Raw genomic sequence first — 12,975 nt, 5'->3', positions numbered from 1 at the left:
ATAGAGAAAGATCAAGTTTGTTTGAGAATTATTGTAGAGCTTTGGGTGACTAACGATTCTGTTGCTTTTAGATTCACCGACGTAAACATTTCCGTCGAATAATTAGCATGTTCGTTGTTGTCTAAAACGTTCAAACATTTGATTAAGCCCTTATTAAAGTCAATGTAAAGAATAAGAAAAAAATAAACCAAAGTTGGTTTCCTACAAAATCCTATTCTCGTATGATTTTTGTTATACGTTCGGAACAATAGCGAGAGAAAAGAAATTTAATCTTTGATAATAAAGATATAATCATTGTTTTATCAATTTTTTTTTAAGTATACTTAAATGTTTTAAAGTAATTATTAAATATAAGCACGAACAGATATTAAAAACGTATTTCTTTGAAATCGATGTTACCAAAAATCGATATTGATCGTGATAAAGATAGACGTTTTTATAAGATAATTGCAAGACGATTCTAATCGATAGATTTTCATTTTTAAATATATACATTTTATCTTGTTGTTTCTTTGAATTTGTTTCAAATATACGACGAGATTAGTGAGTAATTCTATTTAAAATGTTATTGGTATTAAATTTATTTCAATAATAATGAAAATACATTATTCATTCGCCCTAATGTATGTAATAATTTTTTTTTATAAACGGAGAAAAAATACATTTATATTAGGATATATGTATGTATATTCGATGATGATGAATTTTAAATTACTTCGATTTACATTTTCATAAGTACTCGCGAAGTGAATCTTATTTGAGAAAAGATAATTATGGTATCGGTGAACTTCGAAGACCCGAAATACTGTGAACGATAACGAAATATACAACTTTTGTAATCATAGCTGCTTTACTATCCAAGGAAATTCATTATGCACGTTATGTCGTGTAAACGTCAGCGTGTCCAAGCATGATGACTCGTCGTCTCGTGCAACGTACAAATCGAAGGTCTGCATTTAAAACTCATTTAAACCCGCGAATATTTTAATACAATTACATGTTTCCTTGCATCATATGCATACATGATCTATATAAACGTATATAATACTTGATTATAATTATATGTTAATTTTTGCAACATCTCGATTCTTGTTGTTCCGATTATTATTCACAATAAGAACGTATATACAATTTCTTGTCAAGGAAAAAAATGTCGGTGCGAATTCATTAAGATAATAAAATGATAATATTGATAGAGATACTTTTTTCTATTTGAAATTGTAATAATTTATGAATATACATACATTTTTTTTTATCCACTATTTTTATTGTTACAGATTTTTATAGTAAACAGGTAAATAACTTTGATTCATCATAATTGAACGATGACGTCTTAATAAAGAGACCATCGATTGGTTGAACGTTGATGCTCGATATAATTTAGAATTTCCTGTATTATTAACGATCGCGAGATAGTTGGAAAATTATTCATCGTACCTAGAAAATTGTTTTGACATTTCCAGTTTGTCAAAAACACGCGCACACACATACACCTTATGACGAATCTCATCTCATTTATCTGTTATAGATATTTCTTGATATATATCTATTTTCTTGTTTTTTTCATTTAACTCTATTGTGACAACGGTTGCTTATTACTTGTCAAAGTATGTTAACGAAGATATCTGAAAGCGGAATTTATTTAAATAACTTCAATAAGTAATGTAAAAACATATAGAAGTGTTTATTTTTAAATTTTTTCTTTTATCGACAAATTTTTTTCATCTTTATATCCAGCTATTTTTTTTCTTTTATCACGCTTTTACGATTGCCATTGATCGGTTAACGGAACGACAAATGTCATGACTTTCAAACCTGTTTCTTTCTTTCGAGAAAAAAATGTACATTTTTGTACTATCATTTTTTCTTTCTTTTTTTTTATAGTATCCTCAAACAATAACTCGAAATAGTTAATCAATGTTTAAATTATAAACGTGCGCATATCTTTCTCGCAATATTTGTTAAAAATTCTATCAATTGTTTACGGTCCACAATATCGTCTGTAATCGTCTTAAAACGATCGATTGTTTGATGATACCCTTATCGTCTTATATTTTCTCAGATATTTATAGTAATATGTATATCCGATCTTATCTACCTTGTCAATATGAACGATCATTTTTTACTAAATGAAAATATACATTAAAAATGACAAAAAATTAAGCCACAAAAATAAACTTTTTCTCATTCGTATTGTTGATATTTTCATGTTCATTGTTTGAAAAAGGAAAGTTGAGAAACTTTGTAGGAAGTGACACGTTCTACTTACTACTTACCTATTGATGCTTCTTCCTCAGACTCCTTTCTCTCTATCATCGGCTGCATTTTCTTTCCTCACGATGTTGGAAAAGCTACTGTCGCGATACTTTATCGTTTTAGATGAGAGAGTTGGTCCTGAAAGTAGGTCAAATTCACTTTGTGTGTTGCCTGCGTCATCGCGTGTAACGATGCATAACATATTTGGAAATTGTACTCGTCATCGATACATGTATACTTATGTACTTATATACTTTTTTTTTTCTTTCATCAATATCGCAAAGACTGATAAGAATATTACAATCGAATATTATTAACATTTTTATATCATCATCTGTTTATCGTTTAGAAATTTCATTTAATTTCTAATTATATGGTGTGATGGGAAAAATTATTTAATTATACGATCGAGGGATTAATAAGCTTGTTAACTGATTTGATATAATGCAGGTCGTTACTCCCAAAGGAATATGAAAGAAAAATTCTATTCGTAAATACATTATTTTGTAATTAACGATTTAATTAAACTTTGTTTGAAAGAATAAAATGGTAGTCGGATATGAAATTCGATAAGGAGCTTTCAGGCTTTAACAATAAGTATTTTTTATTTCTTTTTTTTTTTTTTTAAACATTCTTTCGTGTACTTTCTTTAATTCCTTTTTCTTTATTTTTTTCTTTTTTTCTTTTTTTTTTTCTATACGTATAATACGTGTGCGGGTCTATACATATGAAATGCAAAACAACGCGATTTCAATGTAAATATCGTAAATTCATCAAGATAATGTTCTGTGTCTTCTTTGTCAATCGAAAACTAAACCAAAGTTGGTTGTTTCTTGGTCCTCTCAAACGAAACGTTGAAATTTTTTTGATAACTTTGAGTATCTTAAATCATTCCTGTCAACGAATTTACCATCTTTGGGGGATTTTTTTCTTTCTTATGCTTTCTTTTCAATGATATTTTTTTTTTTTAGATTAGAATCTCTAATATGATAATAGGTAAAATCAAAATATGATTTTAAATTAGCAGAAATCTTTTATAATAGAGATCTTATTTATATCTAATTTTAAATAAAATTGTTATAATTAAAGAATTATATAATTAAAGAATTATATATTATAATAAATTAAAGAATTTTTAATTTAATTAAAAATATATATTATAATATATATAATTAAAGAATTTTTATATTATAATTAAAGAATTTTTGTCTTAAATAAATCAAAGGAAGAAACAATTATATACACGATTACAAATCATACAATATTTTTAATGATACTCGATTACCAATTACCTATTCCTATTTTTTTCTAATTATAGTTCAAGAGAATGCTGAACAAGGAACTCCTCCACTTTTCGGAATCGTCCAAGTCAGGGAATCAAATATCTGAATATATCTGCAACACTTTCCTTGGTAAGTAATTCTAATAGAAAATGTCTTTAAATTATTATTCAATTGCATCATAAACGTTCTACCCTTCGTTATTATCTTTTTTCCAACGAAATTCGATCATCATCATCATCATCATCATCATCATCATGTACGAATTCACATGTAATTTTTTCATCCTTTCCTTTTACTTTTAATAGAACTGACAATGAGAAAAAGAGAGAGAGAAAATGAGAAGAAAGAGGGGATAGTCGAGGTCGTGGAATCCGAGTTTAAACGAAGACGTCAAAAGCAAACGATCTATATCTCTTTCTTCTTTTCTTTCTCTGTCTTTTTTTTTTTTCACTCTTTTGACGCATTGAGAGCCCTTGAAATTGCGATTTATATAGCGACGCACGATTAAAATCTCCTTCCTCTTACGCACTCGATCCAAATACTTCGCGATCTACTTTTTTTTGCATCACAATTTGAAAAGTATAACCAGATAATCGATCTAACGAGCTTTCCCGATTTCCTATACTCTTATCTTATTACAAACACTAATTTTTTCTTTTTTTTTCTTGCTCACATAATTTGGCCGTATCGTAGAAATGAAAAAATATAATTAAGACGACAGATAGAAGACGTTTATATTTATAGATAAGTTTACTTAAGTATGATAGAGTCGATAAGAACAACAACAAAGATAAGACCACAAAATAAGAGATCAGATAAATAAGAAATCTTAAAGTAGTTCTTTGTCTTTTCTTATATTGAAGTATTTTACATTAAAAAATAAATTAACAAATATTATATATATATATATATATATGATGATGAATTTCATGAAAAACATTTCTTTTTGCAATAAAATATATGTTAACAAATTATGAGAATCATTTTGATGAATTTTCTAGACAAACAGCAGGAACTCGATTTGCCATCTTTGCGGATCGAAGATGCGGTTGCAGCGGCCGGAAGTGTGGACGCACGTGCTGCCAAAAAGAAAGACAGAGTACAGAGAGGTCCAGCTTCTATGTCGCATATTAGTGGTGTTAAAAGGCCACTTACGCACACAAACAGCTTCACGGGAGAACGAGTACCCCCTCATGGAGTGGAGACCCCATACGAGGAGGGACTTGGCAAGGTTTGTTTATTTATTAATAGTTTTATTGATAATTTTTAATTTTAATTTTATTTTTATGCGAGTCAATTATTACATTAACTCAATTAAATATAATATGATAATTCTTTTATTCATTAAAATCTTACATAAAAATAAAAGGACGACATATTATTAATTATCTTCCATTTACTTTCAATCGAAATATCTATTTATATATGCATCTACGTAAGACATATATGTATTTACTGTATTCATTCTATGAATTCAATTATCCGTTCGAAACCCACGCAGTTGAAGTATATCCCTAATCATATTCAGCTTTCATTCGTTCATAAATAGATTTCATCGCTTTTCACTAATCCTATATTAATCCTATTGAGCGAATTTGTAATAAGCATAGAGACGTTTATTCTCTTAAAGAGAAGTCGAGTTTAATTGGCATAAACATAGATTTGATCAAAAAACTCGAATATAATATTAAACATGCATATAGATTTTTAACTGTTCTGTTTTTAATTAATTGAAACATTCATGCGTTTATAGTTAACGTTTATAAGTACATATTCTGATATATTTTTACGTAGAAATATATATTAATACGTAGAAAATGAAAATACTTTTCACAAAATAGTTTTAATTATTATCTTAAAAAAAAATAAAGAAAAAGTAGAACGTTATACTCGTAAAGAAACGATCGTTTGTTTCTAGTAGAATATCATAGCATACAACTTCCTATTTGTTTTGTTCTTTTTTCTCTTTTGGTTAACTTCGTTTATAGTTTTTCGATCTCGACGATTTTTCCGGGAACTTCGACGCAAGCAAATTCGATTCGGATAGCCAGCTGCGCGGATTGGTATTTTTCTTATTCCTAAAATAAAAACAACAACTTTTCTTTTATTTCTCGTTATTCTCTCGAAAATCGTCACTTTGGTTATATTCGCGTGTTTGCGAAAGAGACTATGGAAAAACGCGAAAGAATATAGGAGGTAACATTACGAATTCAGTTTAAAACATTATAATGACACGTGCGATTTGTGTGTACAAATATTTACAACGTGCCTCCGTTTTACTAAAGAATTACAAGCACGACGAAGAGGGGCTCGGAGTAGGGAGGAAAGGTAAATCGCGTGTTACGCGACAAGGTCTATCAGATTAGAGAGATTAGCAAATCGTATGTTTTCTTTTTTTTCTTCTTCTTCTTTATTTTTTGTTTTTTTCTTGTTATTTGTTTTCTTTCACAGCTGAGGATAATCAGATAAAATCTTTTTATGGACAAATTTTCCCCACATAAATATCTTTTTCGTTTTCACTTTAGGTGAAGGAAGAACGCAAAGTTATTGTTATTAGTCATAAGTAATAAAAGTATAATAGGCGTATCGAGTTTGATAGCAGTCTATCTATGAGAGAGGGGAAAGGTGAGAAAATACGTACGTGACAGCCGGCACATGCGATAATAGGAATTTAGACAAACGAAATGTTTGCATTGGCCCCGCAATAGGTCGTGTCGCGGTTAGTTATAGATATGAATTTGCAAAATCATTTGGAACGAGGTCGCCCAAGCCTAACCGATAAACTCGAATAATAGTTACACATAAAAAAGAAAACGAAACAATAAGAAAACCACATTAAAAAATAAAAATATTTTATTTTTATATAATAAGTAATTCGTATGAGTCATTGCTTGTTTCCAATTGCTTCTTTATGTTTTTTTATTTTGTTTCTTCTTTCCTTCGTCGTTACTCTTATAAATCTTATCAATATTTTATTGTCAATCGAAGAATGACAACTCGTAAATTTATTGGCACCATAGATAGGACCGATCGATCTTTTCTCACGAGATGAAAATAATGTTTATTTCACGCTTCCGCGACATCGAGAACGAAACGAACCTTGCACGCGTTATGCTAATCGAGTGCGCCTTCCATAATGACGCGGAGGATCTTCTTAGAAGAATCTCATAATGTTCAGATTTTATTTCCTTTAAAAAAGGACTGGTCCGATTTATCCAAGCGAGAAAACAACTCGGATTAACACCCACTTGACAATGATTCGTACCGACAAAACCGCGTAGTCTTTTTCTCGACGACTTTATTTGGTGTTGTGTATCTCTTGGGATCGATCGAACGTCTTATCATTTGTTCGCTTCGTTGAATAATACAACAACAAAAATAGATACTCGAAAAATTAATCGCGCCGAAAAAAAAATCAATATATATCTTTCAACTTAAATATTCATTATATTCATTATATTCATTATATTCATAAATATTCTTGTTAATATTTTTTTTAACGCGATTTATCCCAATTTTATTATATTTTAGAAATAAATTCATATTTTCCGAAATAAATGTTTAATACGCGTATACAATCTAAAATATATATTTCCTTTTGAATATTTTTAATAAATATCTCTTAATATTATTTTCAGTTATTGTCGGATATCGATAAGTGGGGTATCGATATCTTCAGGATAGGCGAGCTCAGTAATAATCGACCTCTAACCTGCGTCGCGTATACGGCCTTTCAAAGTCGAGATTTATTGAAATCATTGGCGATACCGCCGAAAATCTTCGTTACCTTCATGATGACTCTCGAGGATCATTATGTGAAGGATAACCCCTTCCACAACAGTCTTCATGCCGCCGATGTGACCCAATCCACCCACACACTACTCAACACACCCGCCCTCGAGGTAAATAAAATTCATTCGATGTTTTAATTAACAAAATGATTAGAAATTATATAAAAGGTTATACATTTTCCAATGAATATTTGCAGTCTGTGTTTACGCCGTTGGAGATTACAGCGGCTCTGTTTGCGGCCACAATCCATGATGTGGATCATCCCGGGCTAACGAATCAGTTCCTTATCAATTCGAGTAAGTTATGAAAATTTCATATAATCGATAGAAATTGAAGTTACGTCTGTAACGATAATGAATTTTGTAATTATAGGCTCTGAGCTCGCTTTGATGTACAACGATGAATCCGTATTAGAGAATCACCACCTTGCGGTGGCGTTCAAGCTTCTGCAGAACGAAGGTTGCGACATCTTCGTGAACATGACGAAAAAGCAAAGGCAAACATTGAGGAAGATGGTAATCGATATGGTTCTCTCGACGGACATGTCGAAACACATGTCCCTGTTGGCCGATTTGAAGACGATGGTGGAAACGAAGAAAGTCGCTGGTTCTGGAGTACTACTGTTAGACAATTATACGGATCGCATACAGGTGTTGGAAAATCTCGTTCATTGTGCGGACCTGTCGAATCCAACTAAACCATTGCCACTCTATCGACGATGGGTGAGCCTGTTGATGGAGGAATTCTTCCTGCAGGGTGACCGAGAACGTGAACAGAACATGGACATCAGTCCGATGTGCGATAGGCACAGCGCAACGATTGAAAAGTCGCAGGTCGGCTTCATCGATTATATCGTGCATCCTCTTTGGGAAACCTGGGCGGATTTGGTGCATCCTGATGCTCAGGAAATTTTGGATACATTGGAGGAGAACAGAGATTGGTATCAGTCGATGATTCCACCCTCACCGCCGTCCGACGATCAACAACAGCAGCAACAGCAAGGTGGAAACGATCAGGATAAGAAACATTTTCAAATGACTTTGGAAGAAGGTGACGAGAGCGGAGAGACGTTGGAGGGTAATGACGATGTTGATGGTGGTAATGATGGCGGCGGCGGCGGCGGTGGTGAGACAACATTTTCATGCGAGGACGCGGGCGGTGATAACGATGAGAACGCAGCGGATGCTGGAATGTGACGGAGGCTCACTGGTATCTGCAAGAAACTCCACGAGAAGGTTCAGCAGACTTGGTGGCGCGTGCGTCAGTGACACGAGCACGAGCAGGATCCGCGTTGGCTGCAGGTCGCGGTGTTGCTCTGCTGTGAAAAGCGACGATGAAGGATCATCCTTGTGTCCTTGGAATTTTAAATACGCTCCAAGTTGCCTAGACTGATAACATAGGGCTAGGCTTAGTCAATTGCGACCAAAGATGATGCTTGGCCAAGACTGCGAAATGCCAAATCTCTTGGCACTGAAGGGGGAAGGCAAGAAAGAAGAGTAATAAAAAAAGAAAAATAAAAAAAAAAAAGAAAAAAAATGACCAGCACTCTCCCCCTCGTTGCTCGCCCTGGTTTTTTTCTTGTCGTTGTCACCAACACTGGAAAAAGCAACAGCAACAACAGCAGTAGCACCACCACTACCAATACAACTACAACCACTACCACCACCACCACCACCACCACCACCACCAACATCACCGCCGTTATCTATCGTCGCTCAAAGACTTAGTATAACGTGAAGATGACAGCTCCTTATTGACACATCATCCTAAAAAAGCGAAATGCTCTCTCTCCTCTCTCTTCTCTCTCTTTCTCCTCCTGTCTTTCTCTTTCTCTATTTCCCTGTTTCTCTTACGCGAAAGTTATGGATCGTTCGTGACTTTTCTTTTCGGGCTGGATTAATATGAAAGAAGAAGAAGAAGAAGAACGATCTTCGATCAACGGAGACGCGTTGGCGGCTGGTCCGAAACGCGCAGCGTTCGAAAGAATACGAGAAATGACTTGTCCTGGACGAGAGATTATACAGTATTGTCGCGCCACATGCGAAGAATATTTTATCCTCGTCGTTGTCGTCATCGTTTTCCTCGTCGTAACTCTATTATCTTATTTTTTTTTACTTACTTCTTTGCCTCTTTATCCTTTCGTTGTTGTTTCCCATCGGTCTCGATCTTACCGAGGAAATATTATTTTGAAAAGCAACGTTTTGCATCTTGCCCTCTCTATCTATTTATCTATCTATCTATCAATCTCTATCTATCTATCTATTCCTATCTCTATCCCTATTGAAGTTAAAGTAATAATAAATAGAGGAGATGAATCTCTTTCATTATGTACCTGCGCAAATTAAGCGAGATTTTGTTTTTCATAATTGATCGACAATCGGTCGATGCTCTCGAAGAAGAAAAAGAAGAAGAAGAAAATGATAATGATGAGGATAAGGAAAGAAGAACAAGAAGAAGAAGAAAATGATGATGATGATGATGATGATGATGATGATGATGATGATGAAGTTAGTAAGGGAGTTTATACTTGCTACGTGCTACGCATAAACCAAGGGCACTAAAACTTCGCTTGGGTATAAGATGCAGACAAAAAATCGCACAGGATCCTCAACGACATATCAAAATATTGAACGGTACAATAATGGTGTACGATTTTATTCCGATGGACTCGAGTTGGATTTCACGGGCTCGATTAATATTGTATTCGTATATTTATCTATATAATATATATATATATATACATATATGTATATATATCATCTCTCTTTCTCTCTGTCTAATACGATCGAAACAAATTGCAGAACTTTTCCACGAAAGGGTTTGTTTAGATGTGATCATCGAAAAAGAAAGAAAAAAACAAATTCATCCAAAAATGCAATAGTGTTGGAACTCAAAGTACAAAATAAGAGAAAGAAAAAAAAGTATTAATGAACCATAAAAAGGAAAGAACCATTGCTCGGTGCACACTTTTATTGTAGCGCACACGAAAAAGTTAATAATAATGCTAATAATAATAATAATAATGCTAATAATAATAATAATAATAATAATAATAATTGTAATAATAATAATGATAATAATAATACTAATAATAAAAAAAAAGTGAAACGATAAAATGGACCACTACATTTGGAAAAATCGCAAAACGAGAGCGGTATTTATTTAAAAATTCGTTAAATGCACGAAGTATTATATAATGCGATATAAAATCTTTATTTTTTTTTTTCATCTTTGGTTATTTGAACGAAAATAATTAATAATAGTATTTATCTTAAATAAATGTAAAGATTTTGCCATAACTAGTTGTTTCTTGCACACGAATCGTAAATTTCTTCGTAAAAAAGCAGAACAGCCACGTCTTAAAACGAAGAATGACAGCTCATATTGATAAATGAATTTAACAAAAGAATAAAGAATAAAAGGAAAGAAAAAGAGAGATAGAGAGAGAGAGATAGAGAGAGAGAGAAAGAGAGAGAGAAAGAGAGAGACAGACAGACAGAAATGTGGAAAAGACGAAAGGAAGGGGGGAAAAAAGACTATGTAGGCGAGAAAAATGTTGTTATAGATAAAAACTGCGTTTTAGAAGAGCTGGACTTTTTAGGTTTTTATTAAAATTAATTCACATTCGAACTCGCGACGAGGAAAAAAGAAAACACATCAGAAACGACAAAAAAAATGCTTTCTTCTTGCGAATCAAAATGGGGAAAAAGAAAAAAAAAAAAAGTGAAAATAACATTTGAGAACGCGTGACATGACACACATACATAAAAAATACATGATATACATATACGCTCTTTTGTACACTTGCGCGCTATTTCTTACACAGGACGAGAGACACAGACCGTATATAAGTATATACACACATATTATACGAAAAATAATAATAACAAAAAAAGAAAAAAATTATGTAAACGCGTGTAGAGAGAGAGAGACATCAAATATCACGAGTAATCATGCATTCTAATAAGTAAAAAATACGCTAAATAAATTGTAATTAAAATTGACGAAGACGCGCGACCATAACGCGCAGAGTCTTAAAAAGAGAAGTAAAATTCTTCCTAACCAAAGAGTAATATTAGTGACTGTGTTGAAAATAAAAAAAAAAAAAAGAAAGGTCGATCATCATCGAGTACGTCGAGCGCCATTATTATTACCGATACGTTTCACGCCACGCCACGAACCGTATTTTCTCTTCTGGCTTGTAGCGATTGATAGAAAATTATAATGGGAAAGGACCTGTAAAACGTGTTTCTAGAACACAAACGCCGCCCCCCTTCCCCCCTCCCCCCACCGCCGCAGATCGATGTATTATTATGGCGAACAAAAATATCACCAGCAGATATAAGGGAAAAAATGGAAAAACAGTTAAAAAAAAAAAAATAAAACAAAAAAAAAAGAATAAAATAGACAACTTCGCTTTAATGTCTCTGTGAATCCAATCGAACTTTCTCTGATTGTGAGTTGTTCACGTTCGACGTTCGAGACGATCTTCGCGTGACACATATATGTATATATACACATATAAAGATCTGATTTCAAAGTCTAGTCTATGTTCGATGTTTGATTCATATGCAGACAGAAAAGGGAAGGAAGACAAAATTCATGATCTTCTGAACGTCGATCGTTTAGTATTTTTTCAATGTAAAAGCGTTGATCTTTCAAAATCGTATTATTTTCTTTTGAAAAATCGTTCGTACTTCGCTTCGATTAAGTAGTCATTCGAAGTTAGTCATTATAAAGTTAAGGATTTACTATATAATAGAAAAAAGAAGATGGAAAAACTCAAAATAATAATCCAGGCTCATACGAACGGTCATTGTATTATATCGTAGTAATAAAATCAATCTTGAAAGAAGGAAGAACAAAAAAAAAAGAAAACGTCTTATACACATTAATAGATAGTAAGTTCCTCTTCCTGTCGTGCGTGAAACGCTTAAAGGATTATAATGATGATAATGATGCTGATGATCGAAGAAGAAAAAAACTTATAAAAAAATGAAAAAAAAAAACAAAAGCGAAAAAGAATTTGAAAAGGAGACTCATGTGTGCGTGCGTGCGTGTGAGTGTGCGTGTGTTGTGTGTGTGGTGTGTGTGTATGTGTGTGTGTGTGTGTTTGTGTGTGGTATCTCTTTTTGGTCCACGTAATCGTATCAACTATCGAGAACGAAAAAAATCTGTATCTGTGTCCGTAGACAGTAATTTAGTGAGTGTTTTGGTGCTGGCCACCAACCTTAGATTATTAAAAATTTAATTATAAGGTTTACGAAGTACACGATTAGATTGTAAGCTGAAGGAAAAATCAACTTAACGAAGTTTCTTAGGATATAAGCTACGAGGTTATGATAAAAATTAATAATTATCTATTAACACAAAAGAACTGAGGTCAGGAAACCAAAAAATAAAAAGGAATAAAAAGAATATAGTATGAAGGGAGAAAAGAAAGTAAAAAATAGAATAAAAAAAAAAAAAATAATTAACCTCGTTGTCTTCGTGAAATGACGGGAGATCGAAGAAAGAGATAACAACTGGAAGTTAGTAGTAAAATTTAAAATGAATCGTCCGATGTGTCTAAGATGACGTGTTAATTAGTTATCGTGGAATATGTTTAAGAGATAATTTTAATGATAATATAATGGAAACAATA

General features: G+C 32.6%; 1 protein-coding gene across 17 annotated transcripts in view; it reads left to right on the top strand.

The window, feature by feature from the left end:
- LOC122519564 (cAMP-specific 3',5'-cyclic phosphodiesterase, isoforms N/G) overlaps positions 1-10,752 on the top strand; it is a 328,446-nt gene extending 317,694 nt beyond the window's left edge. For all 17 annotated transcript variants that reach the window (XM_043639098.1, XM_043639099.1, XM_043639106.1 and 14 more), the window contains 5 exons: positions 3,575-3,668; positions 4,541-4,770; positions 7,178-7,441; positions 7,528-7,627; positions 7,704-10,752. In XM_043639098.1, coding sequence (XP_043495033.1) covers positions 3,575-3,668; positions 4,541-4,770; positions 7,178-7,441; positions 7,528-7,627; positions 7,704-8,527 — 1,512 coding nt within the window. In that variant the 3' untranslated portion in view covers positions 8,528-10,752. The remainder of the gene's footprint in view (positions 1-3,574; positions 3,669-4,540; positions 4,771-7,177; positions 7,442-7,527; positions 7,628-7,703) is intronic.
- The last annotated feature ends 2,223 nt before the right edge of the window (positions 10,753-12,975 follow it).

Source organism: Polistes fuscatus, unplaced genomic scaffold, assembly GCF_010416935.1.
Source record: "Polistes fuscatus isolate 324 unplaced genomic scaffold, CU_Pfus_HIC Scaffold3, whole genome shotgun sequence".
NCBI classification, from domain to species: Eukaryota; Metazoa; Arthropoda; class Insecta; order Hymenoptera; family Vespidae; genus Polistes; species Polistes fuscatus.
Note: the sequence above shows the minus strand (reverse complement) of the source record. Positions and strands in the feature narration are given on the sequence as shown.